Genomic DNA, 20,261 nt, shown 5'->3' on the forward strand with positions numbered 1-20,261 from the left:
TTCGAGTTGTGATTTGCGCAACACCATCTCCATCTCCATCCCTAAAGTGCGCTAATAATCTTTTTAAAAAACTATATTAGTATTTTAATATAATCTTATATAACTATTAAAATAAATAAATAATATTATAAAATAACACGTGATATATGAAAATATTTGTGGTTTCTCATTTGGAAAACTATTTTATCTCTTTATTACGTTTAAGAAAATATCATCATCGAGCTAGGTACTCTTAAGTTTTGTGTAACTACAATGTAAACTAAATGTGAACTGAAAGTAATAATAAGCAATGTAAACTAAATGTTGGAAGCCATGACTCACATTATTCAGCATTCATCAATTAAAGACACATACATTTTTTCACTGAACTTAAAACACTATCTCATTTTCTCAATTTGATTTATGATACTGAATCTAAATCATATTTCATAAGTAAGAGAAATATATTAACACAAAGCTGCAAGCATGTTTAATCACTACAAGAATTATTATAATATTTCTGATTATTACGTAGCTATATAGCACACATCTATAGCTAATATTAGACAGGAAGCAGATAGCAATAGATCTATTACATTGCCTCAGCGCCAACGCTAAATGGATTTGTAGCTAATCTATAGCACACTAGCAAGGTATTCGCAAGATCATTTTCTGTAGCCTATAGTGAGACTGTAACAGTGACTTATTATGTTACTAACTAGTGAAGACTTAAAAGCTACTGTGTTTCTATAGCTCAGAGGCTACAAATTTTAGTGGCAATCTCTCCTAACAAGTTTATGGCTAATATTGTAGCCACAAATATTGTAGTCACAAATTTGTAGTTAAAAACTATTTAGTTCTCAATAAATACATCAAACTTGACAAATTGTTTTACAATTATATAATATATAAATAGATTGTAACAGAAAATCTTAATCAAACATAATGAAAAAAATCACCGGGAAACAAACAAGTTGATAATCTAGTCTACAAACAAAAGTTTAAATCAAAAATAGGATTAGTATTCTATATATATAACATATCCATTCCAATTCAGGTAAGTAACCATATGATTCATGCACATGAATTTCCATATATCAAATCTAGGTGTATACACCAGCAACATGCATTAAAACCGAAAGTAGACAATAATTATCGTGACCTAATAAAAATGTCACTATATAACTCAAATCTATCTACCAAACCATATAGATTCTCCTTAAAAATCATTAATCCAAAATAGATATACTCAATCATGGATAAAAGAGATCGCAAAATATAAAAGAGACTTTAGAAGATAAAGAGATTTCACAAATGTTTGAACAAAAAAAAAAGAGATTTCACAAATGAAAGGGATTGATTCATAAAACTTCCATAAAGTGAGATATATGAGATCTTTTACAAATGAAATACAAAGAAAAACTTTAGAAGTAAAGTAAAGAAAAACTTTAGAAGTATCCTCCTATACCAGTATCCTCATATACCATCCATATACAAAGTCAACATCACATACCTTAATTTTCGCTGATTCCGCTATCAATTAATCAGATATCCATTTTCTTTACTTTAAGAATTTCTTTGCTCAAATTAGTTTCTTAGTATATCATTGTACTAACCTGTGGAAGCCGATAAATATTTTTACTGTAAAATCACATTTTGATCAAACAAGTTAATATAGAAACCACTGGTTTCAAAGAAGTTCGTTGAGCTGTTCTTGTTCTAGGTTCTCAAGTGTGAGATACAATATTAATCTAGTGGTTCACAGATTTAGAATCGTTAATTGGAATTTCGTGACCATCAAACTATCTCGGGCCATGGAGTAACTCTGTGTTTGTGCCAATACATTATTCCATAGTGTTTGAAGCGATGCATCAATCACTCTTATGATTCGGTCATTTTGTTGAATTTATTGGAAACTTATCCAAAAATATATAAGTAACATGTCTTAAAATCTGAGTTCTAACACGATATACAAAACTAAAAGTGAATTCATAAACTACAAACGATTTTATTATGACAGACACGAAGATTACAACTCAAACGCAAAGACATAACATAATCAAACTTTATTCTCATACTTTGGCCTCTTATTCTATCCTGGCCTTGCTATATTTGAGGGACTTACATCATTACAAACACACCACCATGGTTTATGTATACTCATAAAGACACATAATTGCATATATGGTGGTGGTGAATACAGTATCGACTTTTAGTGGCCAGGCTGTGTCTGAACAGCTTCGCCGGCATATGAGCAACACCTTGAGCAGCCACGGTAACCTCTGTAGCAGCAGCCGTGGCGGCAGTAACCTCCTCCACGGCCTCCTCCGTTGTATCCTCCTCCTCCACGGCCTCCTCCTCCTCCATGGTGTCCTCCTCCGTTGTATCCTCCGCCTCCGTTGTGTCCTCCTCCGTTGTAACCTCCCCCTCCGTTGTAACCTCCCCCTCCGTTGTAACCTCCGCCTCCGTTGTAGCCTTGGCCACCACCACCAGAATGGTCAGGTTGTAAGGTATCCTCACTCTCTGACTTCACTGCAAACCCAAAACAGCACATTTTCAAAAATACTATTATAGCACGTGCAGATGTGCATTCCTTTCCCGGATTTCTAAAATTTTCTCTTGAAATCTTTCTAAATCATCTATATAAATTCGTAGTATATATAACTTTTCTTTAAAGATATGGTACACAACATTGTATATAATTTCTATATAAAATTTGGTTTAAATGTTTGAGATGGTCCTGATACGCATAATAAGACTTCTTGACTACATCTTACATACTTATATGTTTGGACCTGAGTAAGTCAAAATATCGTTGTTCGAACCAACTTTCCTGACTTAGAGGGAACGAAATAGTTGGATGCAAGTATCCTTGCAATCATTTTGGGCTTTGTGTAAAGATTCCAACGAAAAGAAACGTAAAATTTACAACATTCAATATACGTTCAAGTTCAGTTAGCCTCACAAATTTTTATCTATTTAGACTCAATATATAAAAGAGTTTTACGTACCTGACTGCCCTTCGGATGTCGCGGCAACTTCTGAGATGACGAAAAGAACTGCAAAGAGACCCAACAAAACTAATGCCTTGGAAGCCATTTTTAAATTGTTTATAATTATTTGTTGTATGGAGAAGTGATGAATGAAATGTTACCATGTATGCCATCTATTTAAAGAAAACGAGGCAGAGCAAATGAGAAAAGTCAAATGACTCTAGGCCAATAGAACTAAGAGGGAATTTAATATCAAAATGAAAAGTCATGGAAAAATACTATAAGCAAACTGTAAGGAGATAAGTATCAATGGCGTCGGGCCACTTTATGGTTGGTTGTTGGATTCATTGTAAATAATTTTGAACCTCCCATAAATGGCAATCCCCACTAGTCTTTTAGATCTTTCTATAGAACGTCTTAAACACAGCGCATTCACACGTATATAGTGATATAAAAATAGTACTGGACATTATTGGAGACTTTGATACTTGGAGTATTATTGGTTATGCTTCGTCCTTCCAATCTCAACCGACATATTTTAAGAAGCGGGACAGACAAGTTATACATGGTTCTATGAGTATTGGGTCGGGATTCGCTTGGAGACCAGGGATGAGCTCACTGTCTGGGGTCGATCAACGTAGTGAATCAATTAATTAATTTTTGCATTGTACAAACTCTTGTCATCATTAATGAGAAATCAACAAGAAATTAACCTCTATTTGAACCGGCGACCTGTGATTGTTCAACAAGGGCATAACACTAGGACACGTTAGAATCACATGTTTTTAGTACATGTAATAATATATATACTTTAGAAAAAAAAACTGATCTCTGATTTTTTCATTGGACATTAGGTCTTACAGTGGCGGAGCTAGAGAAAAAGTTTATAGGAGGCATAATTAGAACTGTTCATAAAACTAAATACAGATTTGTTAAAACAGGGGGAGGCATATTTAGAATTAGTCAATATTTTACATGAGATTTTTAAAATGAGTTGGGGGCAGGTGCCCCCCTGTTACTTCATGTGCCTCCGCCACTGGGTCTTACCCGAACGTACAATGCAAGTGAGTGAGACTTCGACTAAACAATCGTGTTGGCAATAAGTTTTTTTAAAGAAAGATAGCTATGAATTTAACAAAAAAAACATATATGTGAGAGAAATAATTCATAATTTAACTGTTGAATCAGCAAATAATTTCACTTTACCGACTATTATAATGACAATAAAATAAACATTATAATATAAATTATTTTATTTGAATCAAGAAATTTTTAGCGAGGTTATTAGCTTATAATTTTTTGACATAAACAAGAAACAAAATAGTGGAAGCTATAATATAAATTTCAACCGAAAATAAATTAAATATTTTAAATGTTTATTATAATTCAGAAATAATGACAAAGCATATATTATGATATATGTTTGTTTACATGAAAGCATTTTCTCCTTCCAAAAGTAACTCTTCCTCTCTTTTTTTCCAGGAAATTTGACCACATTCTATAGCAACCCAGAAAAATAAGATTCTTTTAGCATGTTTATTGCAGTAGCTTAAGTAGGTTGCTTAGAATATTTTATAATTAAAAGAAAAGAAAAAAAAAAGATGAGAAGGGATGTTGCTTAATTAAGCACTAGAAGAGTCGTTGCTTCTGTTGCTTTTCTTCTTTTGTTTCTATCTCTCTCTCTTTTTGTTTATGTTCTCTCTGGCCCACTTAATTTTTTTTCACTGTAGCCCACTTAAGAGATTTTTAAAGGGTTTTAGCAATAAACATGCTCTAACCATAGCAGCTCTTAGGGTACGAGATTGTGCATATTTTATGTATAATGCCCAAAATATCACATTTTGCGTGAGAAAAATTGTAGGGTCCACCATCTCTTTACTTTTCGATAACCTTTGAAAACTTTGCAAATGACCCCAATTTCCTATTGAGACGAAGGAATCAAGGTAAGTCCGGTAAGATTGAAGAGCATGGTAGTCTATCTTAGAACTTTCGAAACCATCCCACTGTGTATTACATGCACTTACATTGGAACTGCCATTTTTTTTTTTGCAGATCCAGTTTTAATGGTTTTAAGAAGATGAAGAATCAAATGATTGACTGAATTGGAGAAGATAATTTTGTATAATGTATTATATTCTATTTTATACTCACAGTATAGTATGTTACAATTCTCCTCTTGCTCTTTGGCAAATTGTATCACTTTCGCCTTCTGACTCTTCTCCTTCACTACTCCACTAGCTCCATTGTGTTTTTCTTCAGCACCATCACCACGAGATCGCCATCCCAGAGTCAGATGCTGGATTGCATTTGAGAAGTAGAACAATGCTCTCTATTAGTATGTTTAATTTTATAATATTGTAACAAATGGAATAGAATGCAAAGTCAAAAAAATGTTAAAAGTTGCGATGAAATGAATTGTCTGTTTAGAATTCTCTAAAGATAAAAATTTATATCTACTTCGCACAATTTTTTTTCATGAACAATCTATTTCGATGAAGAATATATATCAATTCTTGCATAAATTATTGTAAATATTATAGTATACTATTCTATTTTATTGTCAAAGTATAGTATATATCAATTTGTCTTCTTCTCTTTTGTTTCTAGTCTGCATTCTCTTCCCCACCCTTTTCTTCTCTTAACTTATTTTTGTCTTCCTTTCATTCTCATTATTTTTCTCTCTCAGCAACAATGCAATTAATTTTTTTTGGTACATAATTTGTATTATAGTTGTTATAGTACTAGTATAAAGTAATTGCAACAATGCAAATAAGTTTTGTTGCAATACCATTTATTCAATATAACAGTAAAATATCATGTTAATTGTGCAGATCATGTCTAAGGCCGTTATTTTTTTCTTCTTCATTCCCCTCGAACATATCATTGTCACCATCACTACTACTGATAGTTTCATCGCCGCCATCATCTTCTCTTCCACCACAGTCACCACCCATCATCTCTTTGTACAAACGTATCCACTATAGTCGCCTCCACTTTAACCACTTGTTATGCTTTCTCCAACAAAATGTTTTCTTATAGCAACTTAGGCAGACTATACTATATCACATATAGTATACTAAAATTTCTACCCTTATTGTCCTTATATGTCCTGTCAGCATATATATATATATATATATATCTCGTACATAGTACAGTCCAACATTTTCAAGCCTTTTATAGTCACCACTGCTATAAGGTTTATCTTATTGCATTGGAGTCCATCTTTGCGCCCCAGAAACACCTAGGCTGATGGTCTCTTTGGCTTTTGTGGTGCTAATACTACATCATATATATTATAGCATATTGTTGCCTACCGTAAAATACACTTATAAAAAACGTTGTGTTTCCTGTTACATGAATATAGTAAGCTAATGGTTATGATAGAAATGTGCCACTCTCTTTATCTTTACGCGCACGCAAGTGCAAGACGGAAAATATCAAGATTTGGCTCTAATTGTTACATTCCATGACTTCTACTTTACTATGGCTATATTCTTTATTTTAAAGTCTCTTATGAATATTGAGCAAAATCACCCTTCTTTAAAAAAAAATTGACTCGTCGCTCATTAAATAAAATATGTTGATTTTCCAAGTTAGGAATTTCTAACTTGGGTAAAGAAATTCAATTATGTATCATTTGTTGGTTTAATTATATTCTTTGTTTTGGAGTTTCTTATGAATATTAAGGAAAATCACTTTAAAAAAAAAAGAAAATTGACTCGTCGCTCATTAAATAAAATATATTGATTTTCCAAGTTAGGAATTTCTAACTTGGATAAAGAAATTCAATTATGTATCATTCGTTGGTTTAATTATTTATTGAAACGACGGGTGTGGTTTCTCAGCAGTTTATGAAATTCAGAAGGATGATGTCTTTGATCATTCACTTATGTTACTTGGTGCTTCGTATGAACTAGGAACTTGCTTATTCTTCTTCTTTTTCCTTTTGTATCTTGGCAGGGTGCATATCAGTCGAAAATCTAACTTTTTACATTCAATATTTATTTTGTTTTTGATGAAGCCACCACAAACTGTTACTGTCTTTTCACAATTGGAAATCGATTAGTAACATCAAGGCAAGTTTTTATTGTTGTATATTATGTTGTTTCCGAATTCCAAGTAATTTGATAATGTGATATATGCCTTAATTCACGACTCCAAAGCATATTCCTACTCCATAGCTGTTATGATTGATCTTAATATTTACTCTTCCATCCGCCTTCTAGAATCCTTGGAATTAAAGTGATTTAATTTGGATCATACTCAACTTCGAAGATTTAAAAACTATGGAAAAAACAGCTAGACAATAGGACCAGTGCACGATCTGATGGATCAAACTCGATCTTTATACATTTTTACAATATGAATTCAACGAAATCTAGTCTCTACAATTCTAATACATACAGTTTAGCGCGCGCTGCAGAAATAGGTTAATCTAACCACATTGTTTGAGTTCGAAAACGATTCTGAGTGCATTTTCTGTCTATCAATTGTTTCAAGTACCCACTATGAAATTTTTAATCTATAAATTTACATCGTTTTTACATTCTATGGTTTAGTTTCTTACAAGTTCAAAACACAAAAACCTCTCTTTTGTTTTAGCTTATTCTTCTATCTTCGTCGTAGTCTAATTGTGTGTTAGTGGTTGTTTAGTATGATATTTGTTTTTCTTTGTCGGTTTTTACTATTACTAATTTTCTTGTACTTTCTTTAATAAATTTAAAATAGTATAATTTATATATATATATATATATATATATATATATGTATATTTGTTAAAAAGAGTGTTATGTAGAAGTATTTGGTCTAGTGTACAAGGTTCAAAGGCTTTTACACCAGGTCTATGGTTTAATATTTAAAAGCTACATCGTGAAATTGTTGATCAATACTGCATGTATTCCGAGTCATGTATGACTATAAGTTGACCAGCATATGCTTAGGGCCACGATGTGTATAATTATTCTAAATGCCAAATATTTTCACCAAAGTGTAGTTAGTTCTATCGGTCTTTGTCTAGTTCTAAACTGTAAACGACCGTGAGTTTAATGAACTCCAAAATATTTAATGTTTTTTTCAAAAATAAATAATTGGAGAGCCAAAAATATATTTTGTGCTTGGAGACTTATTAGATGTCCCACATAGGGCAAATCAAATGTCTTTGGACAATATATAAGTGTATGGGTAACTTTCTACTCGAGAGCTAGTTTTTGAGTGTGAGTTAGGCTCATCACTAATATGGTATCAAAGCCCATGGTTTGGTCCAGCATATGATTTCTCATATAAACAGTTTCCTACTTATGTAGCCTGTAAAAATAGTCCATATTGCTGTGGTATTTCCGAGATGTTAGGCTTGGGCTGTTTCCATTGGACCGTTACCCGCCCACATCTCGAGGGGGCCTATTAAAGTCTCACATCGTGTGGTGACATGGTCCTTGGGCAATATATATGTGTATGGGCAATCCTCCACTCTTGAGCTAGTTTTTGGGTGTGAGTTAGGCCCATCAATAATATGGTATCAGAGCCCATGGGGAAAACCCAACATATAATTTTCATATAAACAGTTTCCTACCTATGTAGTCTGTACAAGTGGCCCATATGCTGTGGTATGTCCGAAATGTTGGGCTTGAGCTGTTTCCATTAGATCGTTTCTCATCCACATCTCGAGAAGGGCTATTAGATGTCCCACATCGGACAAATCAAATGTCTTTGGACAATATATAAATGTATAGGTAATCTTTCATTCTTGAACTAACTTTTGGGTGTGAGTTAGACTCATCACTAATAAGACTCACAAAATTCAGACACGATTATGAATATATTGCAGGTAGTTTTTTATCATTTATTTATAGTAGAGATTATATAATGATGCAATCCAGTGTTAGAAAAAATGAAAGAGTGTCATGTTTGCTATGGTTGACAAAATTATACATAATTATGACGCGTATAATGAACTCCAAAATCAGCGAAGTGTAGAAGATTATGACCAATCCAACAACTAACCGTACTATGGGCCCTTGCGATACCAATTTGTGCTTATCCATATTTGACATCTAATTTTTTGAGACATCTTTTCATATTATTGAAGGTTGACTTTTTAAAAATAAATCTAACTTCTTGTTTTCTTGTGGATTGTTAACACGTAGCATTTACTTACACGTACACCCCACCTTGCATGCATCCTATAAATAGGGGTTCTGCATGGGACACTATACTCACCAGCTCCTTCACTATTACTTTTGAATACATTATTGGTGTTTTGAGATATTGCTTACGATCGATGGCTTCTAAAGCTTTGCTTCTCTTAAGTCTCATTGTTGTTATCCTCATTGCCTCTGAGGTGGCAGCCAGGGACCTAGCTGATAGCTCGGCAGAAAATAAGAACAATGGTATGTAGAAATGTCATTATACCCTAAGAAAATTATTAGTTTTGAATACGTATGATCGGAACAAGCATGTAAGGCCATTTGAATATTCATGAAAGTTGAAGTCACTTTAAAAGTTTGATTTGTTCATACCTTTCACCTTCTTATCTCCAGTATGTATAAACTTTTCTTTGAATTAGAAAAACCTATTTCGAACCCTTCCGAAAATTTAGGTGTGCTTCAAGACGAGTGAGTCAAAGTGATCAGAAATCACTATTGCCTTGTTTCTTCGTTTTTTTTCACCAATCACTCATGTTTATTCAGTAATTTGTAAAATAAGTACGAGTTCCCCTTACTATTGATTAGATTCAAAACAAGAAGAATATGTATTCACAAATGTTTTGGGTTTGAGAAACAGAGAGAGAAGAAGGAATGCAAACTGACCAGTATGGAGGGTATCCAGGAAGAGGGTACGGAGGATACCCCGGTGGTGGATATGGGGGAAACCGTGGTGGTGGATATGGTGGAAACCGCGGTGGTGGATACGGTGGTAGGGGCGGATACGGAGGACGTGGAAGAGGATACTGTCGCTATGGTTGTTGCTACAGAGGCTACTACGGTGGCTGCTCTAGGTGCTGTGCTTATGCTGGTGAGGCTGTTCAAACTCAGCCGGAGAGTACTGATCCAGTTCACTAGAAAATCATGCATATTGGATTCCTCATGCTGCAATGGTTGTGAAGTATGTCTCAAGTCAAATAAACGAGAATCAATTAAGATATATATAGTGAAGACTGAAGTACCAGGGTTTGAAAAGTTTGTCATAAAGATAAAAGAATATGGAAAATTTGAGTTTTTCTTTTCTAATGTGGTGTTTTTCTTTTCTAATGTGGTGTTTCTTTTCTAATGTGGTGTTATAATAAGATTACCAAAACAAAAAGTGTTGTTGTAATAAATGTTTGTGTGATAAAAAGTATGTTTGATGTATGGAATATGAATCATATATTAATATGCTACGCATCTAAAATGCAGTTATCACTGAAAGCTTACTTTTATTTAATATATTTATCATATATTAGAGTTTCTTAATATTACGAGACCGCTGTTTTCTCATTCTCTTTTGTTTTCCTTTCGTGCAGGTATTGCATCTCTTTTTCTTTTGAACATTTGCGGTATTGCATCTTTTCCCAGCCAAATTTTACAATAATTATATCTTTTTACAAAAATAACTTACAATAATTATATCTTGACGTAATGGATTTTACGACATGAGTTGCTACCTGCTAGATCTCTTATAATACGTTGATATAATATATTTCAATTTGCAATATACTATAAGAATATCAAATATTCAACCCCTTCCAATATATATTGATAATATTTTTATTTTAGTATTCCATATGTTGTAGATCTAATTCATGTTTACTGTTGTAATTAGTGTAGTATATTTCACCATTTTTGTTATTCATTTATGTATTTAGATGATTTAACAATCAATATAGAATTTACAAAATCTTTATAAAGTACTACAATATAAAAATTGTATTTTAATTAGTGTTTGTGAAATTGTAAGTTTACCTCCAAAACAATTTACCCATCAATCAATTTTTCATATTTCATTAAGAATATATCTATGTTAATCGTGTATACATAATCCAATAACCAAAAATATTTTTTCATGTTTTACCCATCTAGCTATAAATTAAAAATTTCATAATATTTGTCTAGTTTTCTGTAAATTAGATATTGATAATTTTAAAATAAAATTAAATTAAATAGAGAAATGAATTAAAGTTCTGTGTAGACAAAACTCGTTGTTATCAATCTTGATTTGAATGATTGAATACATTCTAAACTATCATAATCTGATATAAACAGATAAAAATATATCACGGATTTGAGATGGAATAACAAGAGAAAAATATACAGTTGAAAAGGAAATGATACACATATGAAATATAAATATATGTGTAGAATGTTATATATATAAAATATATATTTTCAGTTGAATGCCTAATTTGATTATTATGTGTTGAAGAACTTAAAGCAAATAAACTTTAAGAAATGAAATAAATAAATACAAATTAAAGACATTATGGTACACATTGTAAAAATATTTGGGGAAATTTGTTGAGATATCAAACAAACAAACCAAATATGGTTAAGTGCACAAAAAGTAACTCCAGTATTTCTACAATATATCAGGGCTTAACACGGATTGGATATCCAGGTTTTTGGAGATGTTTGTGATTTGTTTCGTATGCTATGGATATCAAATTTTTTTATTTACTTTGTTCTGGAAAAACCGAATATCCAGAAAATATGTAAATATTTAGAGATATTTACGAATAGTAACAGATATCTCCTTTTGTTTTAGATAATACAAATAATCTAGAAAAAATCAAGATAAATTTTTTCTTTAAAATATTTTTACATGATATATAAAATAAGAAATAAAAGAAGCAGTGAAATTATATATTTGTAAATTTTAAAATTAGTTTTAAGAAATACACTTAGAAAAAGTTATAGATATCATAATTTTTTTAAAATACTTTTATAAGTAATACTGTGATTAAAATTTATTAAATCATACGTTATAATACTAATTATATAAACTCATACATTTAAAACTCTACATTTAATCAATATATATATATGTATTTATATAGCTGTCATAGCATATTGGAAATCCGGTTCTTAAAATTTTAGTATTTGTGATTTACTTTCTTTTTAACGAATATTGATTTTTAGTATTTGATGCTCTGAAGCTATACAGATATCTGGATTTTTCAGATCGAACCGAAGTAAATAACAGATCAAATAAAATTTAACTGATAAATATATATATATATATATATATATTTCAATATTTTTGTTTATATATTTCTTATCCTTTGTTTTGGTTTACTTTTTGACTTTAAATCGTACTCATACTTGTTCAAAAAAAAAAAAAAAATCGTACTCATATAAGTCAAATTGATACGGTATCAGTGGGCGAAATCTATCTGACTCTATTAGGTCTGGAGAGACGCAGAAAAAGATAGCATGGCGCATTTATTGTTAGAGAAGATAGCGCTAATAGTCAAACGCCAAGTTAATGAACAAGCATGAGTAGTTTGAGCATTCATTACACATGCCAACTCTATAGATTTCTTTTTTTTTTTATCAAGCCAACTCTATTAGATTTATATTATAATTTATTTATCGCTAGGTATACACTTATATTAACTTACATTTTTTTGGTTCACAAATTAAATCTCGTCAAATAAATACTAACTCATTTTAAAAGATAGATTTTTAGTGTTTTCACATATACAATTTTCTGTTTCAAAATAATAAATGTTTTATAATTTTCACATAGTAATAAAATATATTAAATTTTAGTACAAAATGCATAATTTTAATAATTATATATTTTTCATAACTCTAAACCAATTAATAATTCAATAAATGCAATTATTTTTTGAAATTTATAAGTAATCATTATTATTTGAAAAAAATGTATAGATTGTTTATTGTTTCAAAAAGCGTTATTCCATATTTTTAATGCAATATATACAATTTATTTTATCTTTTTAACTTATCAACAAATTGTATTTAAATTCTTTTTATTTAAATATGTACATTAAATAAAGATACACTAATGTATTTTATTTTTCTTAGTCCATGTAAAATATGTTAAAGTGACATTTTAGCTAAACGGAAAAATATGCATCTTTATAGTATTGAAAACTCATTAGATCATTATTATTATAGAAGCATCATTTTCAGTTATCGATTTGTATTTCACTAATTCAATTTCTTATATTTATATATTCTTCATAAGAAACATAAAAATATATTTTTGGAAACAATTTTTGTAAAACTTCCATTTTAGTAGAATGGAGGTAGTAAATATATTCACACAATAAAATAAAATTTTCATAGTAATTGATATAACATGCTATTGAAATTAAATTTATCACTAAAAATCTTTCCTAGAGATGTTTTTGTCTTTAACATTCCTTTATCTAACCAAAATGAAACGATCTTCATGTAATAATCAAGGATATTGTGACAAAATGGCATATTTGTAGGAACATTAGTTTACTATAGGATAACATCTGTTTGTAAAAAATAATAAGAAAATAAATCATAACTATAATTAGTATCAAAATACATTGATAATGAAGAACCGTAAAATTGACAATAAATCTTTTTTTCTTAATATGATGGTTTCAGAGCATTCTTATTCCCAAGCTATAACAATGGTAATTATATTTTCCAAAAATAAAAATAAAATCTATCAAACCTAATATATGTGAATATTCTGAAAAATAATTTTGTACTCAAGGTGACGATTACATCGTGCCCAAAATATAATTTTTCCAACAAACGTTTTCGTCGGAAATCCAAAATCCATATTATCTTGTCATAAATGAATTCCAACAATCTTCCGCATGAATAGAAACGACCCAAGAAAATAAATTTTTGAGGGTAAAAGCAAAAAATCCACTCATGATGAGTTGATAGCAATTTCAACTTTGAACTTATCATTGTTAATAGCTATTAGATTTACTCAAACCAAAAGTGAACATGATGTCTTGAACCCCCTTAGTTTGATGTAAACCGAGACAATCACTATAACACAATTCATTATCTCACAAAATTTGGTTCTCTACTGTGTTTATTTCGGCATGCTTTACTTGGAAAATATAGTATTTCGTCCGTTGTGTTTCCTTCATTTTCGAGAAACGACCCAATTTCACATTCACAAAGTGATTTATCATTAGTTTTGTTTAAAGCAGTATCATGTACAACTTCACTTATATTTCAAAAATATATACTCGAATCATTAAAAGCAAACTCTTATCCTATAAACCTTACATGTTGCACTTTTCAATCATCCTATCCTATGAACTGGGTAGAGACCGAAGTTTCACAGTGCTTTTGGCAGATGGTGGCTAAGAGAATTGGTGGGAATTGTCAATTTCTTATAATTATTTACAATTTACACCATTTAGAAGGAATATTTGTTCCTATGATTCTTTTTCATTCCTTAACATTTAAGGAATTATCAAATTAGGAAAGAAATAATTTTCTCTATTATTTTATGTTTTTCATTATTTTTCTTTTTATTCCTCGTATTCTTTTGATGGTTACCGTCTTACCGGTTAGCATGCGAAGATCGTAGAGTACAAGTTAGTATAGAGTGCGCGATGTTTTCCTTCCTTAAAATACATTTTGATTTGTTTTAATTTTGTATAGCATAGTCGTTGTTTGAAGTGGACACAGCCACTTTTAGAATGGAAAAAATGTAACACTAATGGATCATTTCATCACTTAATGCTCCAGGGCACTGCTGGTTGGGTTATCAGGGATGATAATGTGACTTATAAAGGTTCAGCTCAAGCAAAAAGAAGACGGATACAAGATGCTTTGGGAAGTGAATTGCAAGCGATTCTCATGGCATTACAACATTGTTGGAGTTTGGGTTAGCGTCAAAAGGCAATAGATATTCTTGACAAAACGGTTCCTTTTTGGGTATTACAACTGGATAAGAGATATTAACTGGTAGGCAAAGAAATTTTAGAACATCAAATTCCAATGGACGAGTAGGAATGCAAATAAAATTCGCAGATTGCTTGGTAAAACGGCCAGAAACATGAATACATTTTAAGTTTTATTACTATTTACCTGAATATTTACATGCACTTTTGCATGTAGATCACATACATTCCAACTAAAGTAATAAAATCAGATGTTATAAAAAAAAAAAAGAATAGTCGTTGTTTGAAAAGTAAAAAAGACAGAAATGCAAATTACTTCAGTTTCCCCTTTTTAGTTATCGGCTGTTCTGTTTTTGATTAATTAATGTTTGACTCGAGTCTTCTCTTTTTTTTTTTTTTTTTAGAGCTGTCATCTCCGAGACTCATGCGAGTCAGGTTCTCTCTCTGTCTCACCTCTTTTCTTCCTTTCCTCTCCTTTCCTCTCCTTTCCTTTCCCCACACCACCGACAATTCTCTCCGCATCTGGACACACCATCCATCATCTCCGACAAAAGTCGTCTGTCTCTGATCATCGCAATGCACGCTCTAAAGGACAAAGTCTCCCAGAAGCTTTCGAATCTCTTCGCCGATTCCCCTTCCCAATCTGCATCTCCTCGCCATTCCCTCACCGATTCTCCCAAGGTCTCGATCATCTCTCTCTCTCTCTCTCTCTCTCTCTCTCTCTCTCTCTATTGTCCTCTGATTTGGATCTCGATCGAATCCAAAAGATCATTGTCTCAATTGCTCATGCGTTTCGATTGAATGTGTATGTTGTAGGCTTCAGGGAAATCGTTTACTTCGTATTTCTCATTTGGTGCTCGAAACGAGAACGAAGATACCGAATCTGAATCACCACCACCTCCTCCTCCTCCTCCAATTAGAACAGACAGCTACGAGTCTGTTGAGAATTGCAAACAAGAAGAAGATTGCAAAAATTCGACAACGATCGGTAATGATGACTACGAAGGAGAGATGAAGGAGTTAACAGAGAGCTCTGCTTTTATCTCTCCTGACTTGTGCGAGTTCTTGCACGCGTGTCTTCCTAATATCGTCAGAGGATGCAAATGGGTTTTGGTATACAGGTAAACAAAAAAAAAAAGAGAATGATGTTTACTTTGTTGGAATAAGAGAGATTTGTTTGTTTGTTTTTTTTTGGTTATTAACTACTTTTAATTCGGATGAAGGGCAGTACGTTGAAGCATGGGATATCGCTACGTACGCTTCTGCGTAAAAGTGCTGAGCTTCCTGGTCCTTGTTTGCTGGTTTGTTTGCTGCCATGCCCTCTTAGATACATTCTGAAAAAAAAATGTTGAATAGGAGAGATGTGATGATTGGGGGGGGGTAATGGTGTAGGTTGCTGGAGACAAACAAGGTGCGGTTTTTGGTGCTATGCTGGAATGTCCGTTAACAACTACTCCTAAGAGGAAATATCAGGCATGCTTACTACTTGTTGTGATGTTTATATTCAAATTGCTGATTCTCTCACATGTTGTTTTGATGATTTAGGGTACAAGCCAGACATTTTTGTTCACAACTATTTATGGTCAACCTCGCATATTTAGACCTACCGGTACTATTTCTTCTTCTGTTTTCTTATGAACTATATATTGTCACCACGCATAGGTAGAGGAAAAGATAATATGAGAGAGGGAGAATATGGTAAAGTGAAATTTGAGTAGAATGCTCAAAGTGTCAAGTCTCTCCCACTGTCATGGCAATATTCTGAATATTGGTTCAAAATTGTTCCTCATGAGAACTTCGTTGGGTTCTTTCAGAAACTTGATCCACACTTGTTCTAGGTAGTTTAATTGTTGCTATAAAACCATCTAATGAAAGAAGGAAGATAGACTTTGTATAGTAGATGATGGAAGGGGCAAGTAACTTGTTAAGGGTATGTTGTGGAAGTTGAAATCTTTCTGTTATTTAGAAGAGCTCTTCATGTAATTTATGTATGATCATCCCTGAACTAGAAAGTGAAGCCCCTCAAGGATATGTACTCAAGTGACCTTCTTGGTTAAATTTTGTGCAGGTGCCAACCGATATTACTACATGTGTATGAATGAGTTTTTGGCTTTTGGAGGTGGAGGAAGCTTTGCCCTATGTTTAGACGAAGATTTGTAAGGCACATTCTTGTTGCTCCATCTTATTTTGAAAACTCCCATTTTTAATCGTTTTTTTTTTTATGTTTCTACTTGAACAAGGTTGAAAGCAACAAGTGGACCTTCTGAAACATTTGGCAACGAATGCTTAGCTAGCAGCGCAGAGTTTGAATTGAAGAATGTCGAGGTAACATATCAAGTTCTACATAATAATTATACAATGAATCTTGAAGTAAAGCAGTTCATGTTCATGTTGTTAAAAATCTGCAGCTGTGGGGATTTGCGCATGCGTCTCAGTACCTCTCCTCCTGATCCTGGAGATTCTTTCTTTGACGAGAATTGATAATATCTCAAAAAGAAAGCTTACCCATCTTTTTGTATCTGTTAATTGTTTCAAAGTTATGATTAGGCTTAAAGACAGTTTCCAGAGTTTTACATGATTGTATCTGTGTTACCAAGAATACTATTCAGCTCTGACATTTTTTTTTCTGAGAACAAAAGTGTAATTTTTTGTTTTATAAATATAAGATTAATGTGGGTTTCAAAGAGTAAATATAATCTCAGAGAGTGATGCAGATAACTTTGAGAATGAGAATGGCAGTTTATGTTTTAAAAGAGGTTTGGAAAAAATACATCTAGACAGGAGACAAGAAGAAGAAGAAGATGATTGTATACAGAGACGAGAAGAAGAGGGAAGGATCTCAAGCGAGGAAGCCAAGCCTCTCTCCATTCTTCTTAGCAAGCCTAATCAATCCTTGTCTCTGCTTTGCATCAGCTCCTATCGATTTGCAGAACTCTGTAATCACCTAAAGAAAACAAAACAAACTCATTGATTCTTTCTTCTTTGCACTAAGTTTTCAAGATCTAATTAATTTTAAAGAAGACAAAACCTGAGAGTGTAAAGCAATGGCTTTGCCTCTAAGCTGATTAAACCTCTTCTTGCCTACTATGTTCCTGGTGACAACGACTAGAGGAGCGAACAAGCCTTTGCCTTCGTTGACATTCTTCATCATTGGCTGTACTCTGATGGGTTTCCGTGAGAGTTTAGCAAAGTTTTGCCGTGGCGCAGTTGTTTTGGCGAGCATGGTGTGGTAATCCTCGCCGCAGACTGAACTTCCCCAACCTCCATAGAAGGAAGTTCCTAGCAAACCTTGACTCGCAGAAAGTGAAGCAGCAGCAGCCATAGGAATCAACTTCTCTCTCTCTCTCTCTCTGATCAAATGCTAATGGTGGAGAAGAGGAGAAATGTTTTAACATTTTGGTGTGGACGAGGTTTGGGAGTTAAGTCTTGGTTTTGGATGGAGAAACGATAGCCACAAATATGATTGTGGTTTATCTACATCACTCTTTCTCCACCGTCCGATTATATTCTACTTTCTTCTGCGCTCTTTATTCAGATTGGTCAATGTCTGAGCCAAGTGGCTTCTGTAATCTTATTTTACTTTTTATAAGCGATTGTTTTTAACTTTTTATATAGCCAAGTTGTTGTTAAAATGTACAAATTACAACTACGCAGTAATTAATAATATTGGAAACTTAGAGAGGTTACGAATGCGGTTAATAGTAGTAGCATCAAAGCAAAGCAAGACCATGAAAACGAAAAGTACAAGAGATGATTATGTTCCATCATAACAAAGCAAGTTCCGTAGTTTCAGACATAACTAAACAGAGAGAGAAATCGAAAGAATGTACATAGGAGACCGATGCATCAAGGTTCAGAGATATATTGGTAGCTCCAAGCGCATTAGAAGATCCCGAACGTGTTCTCGCCACTGTAACTCATGTAGAGAAACCCATCTTCGTCTTTGTGCTCTTCATAAATCGCAGACATTATCGCAGCTGCAATAGAAAAAAAATGATAACACTACCACTATTAGCTTCCACAGTGACAAAAAAAAAAGTAATTGGACAAGAAGATGATAAGGGAATAATCAAACCAGTAGGTGGAAGAATGTTCTTGACGAAAATGAAGATGGCTTTCTCCGGACTAAGCTTGATCCTCTTGCGCACAACATAAACAAACTGACCAACAGTCAGATCAGCCGGGACCAAGTACCTGAAAGTTTTTCACATGACACAAGTCAGGAAGCCATAGCAAGAACATGCATATACATCCCTAAGCAATAAGCTACGAAATCAAGAATTTCGAAAAAAAAGAAACATACTTTTTCTTATCAATATCAGGGACATCACTCTTCTCGGCTCTTTCCACGATGACCTGCACAACATATCAAACGCACAGAATAAGCCAAAGTATGAAACTTTCTTGGAAGAAGATAAATGAGGAAGAGTCTGGTAGTACATACAGGTATTCTATCTGGATACTTGTCCCTGATACGAGAAGCTTCAGCTTGTCTCTTCTCTGTAACATATTAAGAGCAATCATTATTCTACTTGAACACAGAGTATCGATAATAATATGGAGCTTCAATCAAGATTATGTATACACTAATCCAAAAGACTGATATGGCGTTTCTATGTAACAAATCAAGTGCATCTGATAATCTTTAATCATCGATTAGTTCCAATACATGGACAGAGATTAGTATTGTATATGAGAATTGGAGAGACAAGTGCAATCTTCAATCGTATGCTCTAAATCAATGCATATGCGAAAAGCAATTGAAATTGACGAAACCTGGTACTCGAATTGACATGTTTCTAAGATTAAGGCAAACTAGATTTTCGAAATTTAGCTAAAAACTCGAGGGATGAGATACAACGATCACCGAGATTGGGCGATTAGGGTTAAATCAGAAGATGAAAAGGGGAAAGGCGAAACTAACCGAGAGGATGCTCTTGCTTGAAGGAACTGATCGCCATAACTGCACGCGTTTCGCTGAGAGAGAGGGAGAGAAGAAGATGATTGAGAAGGAGGGTTTGCTAAACGTCGAATTCGGATATCGAACGAGGCAGTTGACCTTATTTATAGTCTTTACATATATATATATATATATATATATATATATATATTAAGGATATAATTGGTTTCCCGCTATCACCCGCAAACGCAGATTTTCCGGTTGATAGCGGTTGTTGGCGTTTTGCAATAATCATTCAAACCGCTATAAATCGTATAAATTCAAAAGCTGGTTCCAGTTAGCATTTGCAGTTGTGGGAAGATAATTTTTTTTATTTTCTAAAAAAACAATATAAATACAAAAAAAAATTCAATAAATTTTTAAAATTAGAATTATAAAATACTAAAATATATCTATCATATTTTAATTAATATGATAATTTCTATAATTTTTAAAAATTTAAAACTATAACTTTCTAAATATAATTTTTATATTTATTATA

The 20,261-nt window shown here is 32.6% G+C and overlaps 5 protein-coding genes across 6 annotated transcripts; 2 read left to right on the forward strand and 3 right to left on the reverse strand.

Annotated features, from left to right (window-relative positions):
- Positions 1-1,963: 1,963 nt before the first annotated feature.
- On the reverse strand, positions 1,964-3,123 carry LOC106439790 (glycine-rich protein 3 short isoform). 2 transcript variants are annotated; one of them, XM_013881303.3, is made up of 3 exons: positions 2,991-3,123; positions 2,338-2,511; positions 1,964-2,304 (listed from the first exon to the last, which is right to left on the reverse strand). In XM_013881303.3, exons 1-3 carry the CDS (start codon positions 3,076-3,078, stop codon positions 2,192-2,194), a joined length of 375 nt encoding a protein of 124 aa, XP_013736757.1. In that variant the 5' UTR covers positions 3,079-3,123; the 3' UTR covers positions 1,964-2,191. The 2 variants fall into 2 exon arrangements, with proteins under 2 accessions (XP_013736757.1, XP_013736756.1); XM_013881302.3 differs by having other exon boundaries at positions 1,964-2,511.
- Positions 3,124-9,188: 6,065 nt separating this feature from the next.
- LOC125607058 (glycine-rich protein 3 short isoform-like) lies at positions 9,189-10,318 on the forward strand. The gene is made up of 2 exons (XM_048776622.1): positions 9,189-9,358; positions 9,753-10,318. The coding sequence occupies exons 1-2, from the start codon at positions 9,250-9,252 to the stop codon at positions 10,028-10,030; spliced, it is 387 nt and encodes a 128-aa protein (XP_048632579.1). The 5' UTR covers positions 9,189-9,249; the 3' UTR covers positions 10,031-10,318.
- Positions 10,319-15,171: 4,853 nt separating this feature from the next.
- LOC106439787 (oxidation resistance protein 1-like) lies at positions 15,172-17,504 on the forward strand. The gene is made up of 8 exons (XM_048776621.1): positions 15,172-15,501; positions 15,637-15,941; positions 16,049-16,121; positions 16,213-16,293; positions 16,366-16,429; positions 16,889-16,976; positions 17,061-17,145; positions 17,229-17,504. The coding sequence occupies exons 1-8, from the start codon at positions 15,397-15,399 to the stop codon at positions 17,268-17,270; spliced, it is 843 nt and encodes a 280-aa protein (XP_048632578.1). The 5' UTR covers positions 15,172-15,396; the 3' UTR covers positions 17,271-17,504.
- LOC106439788 (protein PROTON GRADIENT REGULATION 5, chloroplastic) lies at positions 17,494-18,216 on the reverse strand. The gene is made up of 2 exons (XM_013881300.3): positions 17,849-18,216; positions 17,494-17,764 (listed from the first exon to the last, which is right to left on the reverse strand). The coding sequence occupies exons 1-2, from the start codon at positions 18,140-18,142 to the stop codon at positions 17,660-17,662; spliced, it is 399 nt and encodes a 132-aa protein (XP_013736754.2). The 5' UTR covers positions 18,143-18,216; the 3' UTR covers positions 17,494-17,659.
- Positions 18,217-18,467: 251 nt separating this feature from the next.
- LOC106439786 (autophagy-related protein 8d) lies at positions 18,468-19,898 on the reverse strand. Its single transcript, XM_013881298.3, has 5 exons — positions 19,745-19,898; positions 19,265-19,320; positions 19,124-19,176; positions 18,896-19,014; positions 18,468-18,797 (listed from the first exon to the last, which is right to left on the reverse strand). Exons 1-5 carry the CDS (start codon positions 19,779-19,781, stop codon positions 18,703-18,705), a joined length of 360 nt encoding a protein of 119 aa, XP_013736752.1. The 5' UTR covers positions 19,782-19,898; the 3' UTR covers positions 18,468-18,702.
- Positions 19,899-20,261: the final 363 nt, after the last annotated feature.

The sequence above is a fragment of the Brassica napus genome, chromosome A3, assembly GCF_020379485.1.
Source record: "Brassica napus cultivar Da-Ae chromosome A3, Da-Ae, whole genome shotgun sequence".
Classification (NCBI taxonomy): domain Eukaryota; kingdom Viridiplantae; phylum Streptophyta; class Magnoliopsida; order Brassicales; family Brassicaceae; genus Brassica; species Brassica napus.

Bases quoted from the DNA above. Each gene is read 5' to 3' on its own strand.
- LOC125607058 (XM_048776622.1), top strand. From the start codon at position 9,250: ATGGCTTCTAAAGCTTTGCTTCTCTTAAGTCTCATTGTTGTTATCCTC. The intron at 9,359-9,752 runs GTATGTAGAAAT...TTTGAGAAACAG, and splicing joins GGCAGAAAATAAGAACAATG to AGAGAGAAGAAGGAATGCAA.
- LOC106439788 (XM_013881300.3), bottom strand. From the start codon at position 18,142: ATGGCTGCTGCTGCTTCACTTTCTGCGAGTCAAGGTTTGCTAGGAACT. The intron at 17,765-17,848 runs GTTTTGTCTTCT...TGTTTTCTTTAG, and splicing joins CCATTGCTTTACACTCTCAG to GTGATTACAGAGTTCTGCAA.
- LOC106439790 (XM_013881302.3), bottom strand. From the start codon at position 3,078: ATGGCTTCCAAGGCATTAGTTTTGTTGGGTCTCTTTGCAGTTCTTTTC. The intron at 2,512-2,990 runs GTACGTAAAACT...TTGGGTTTGCAG, and splicing joins GACATCCGAAGGGCAGTCAG to TGAAGTCAGAGAGTGAGGAT.
- LOC106439787 (XM_048776621.1), top strand. From the start codon at position 15,397: ATGCACGCTCTAAAGGACAAAGTCTCCCAGAAGCTTTCGAATCTCTTC. The intron at 15,942-16,048 runs GTAAACAAAAAA...GATGAAGGGCAG, and splicing joins AAATGGGTTTTGGTATACAG to TACGTTGAAGCATGGGATAT. The intron at 17,146-17,228 runs GTAACATATCAA...AAAAATCTGCAG, and splicing joins TTGAATTGAAGAATGTCGAG to CTGTGGGGATTTGCGCATGC.
- LOC106439786 (XM_013881298.3), bottom strand. From the start codon at position 19,781: ATGGCGATCAGTTCCTTCAAGCAAGAGCATCCTCTCG. The intron at 19,177-19,264 runs GTATGTACTACC...TATGTTGTGCAG, and splicing joins AGTATCCAGATAGAATACCT to GTCATCGTGGAAAGAGCCGA. The intron at 18,798-18,895 runs GTTTGATTATTC...TTTCTATTGCAG, and splicing joins GAACATTCTTCCACCTACTG to CTGCGATAATGTCTGCGATT.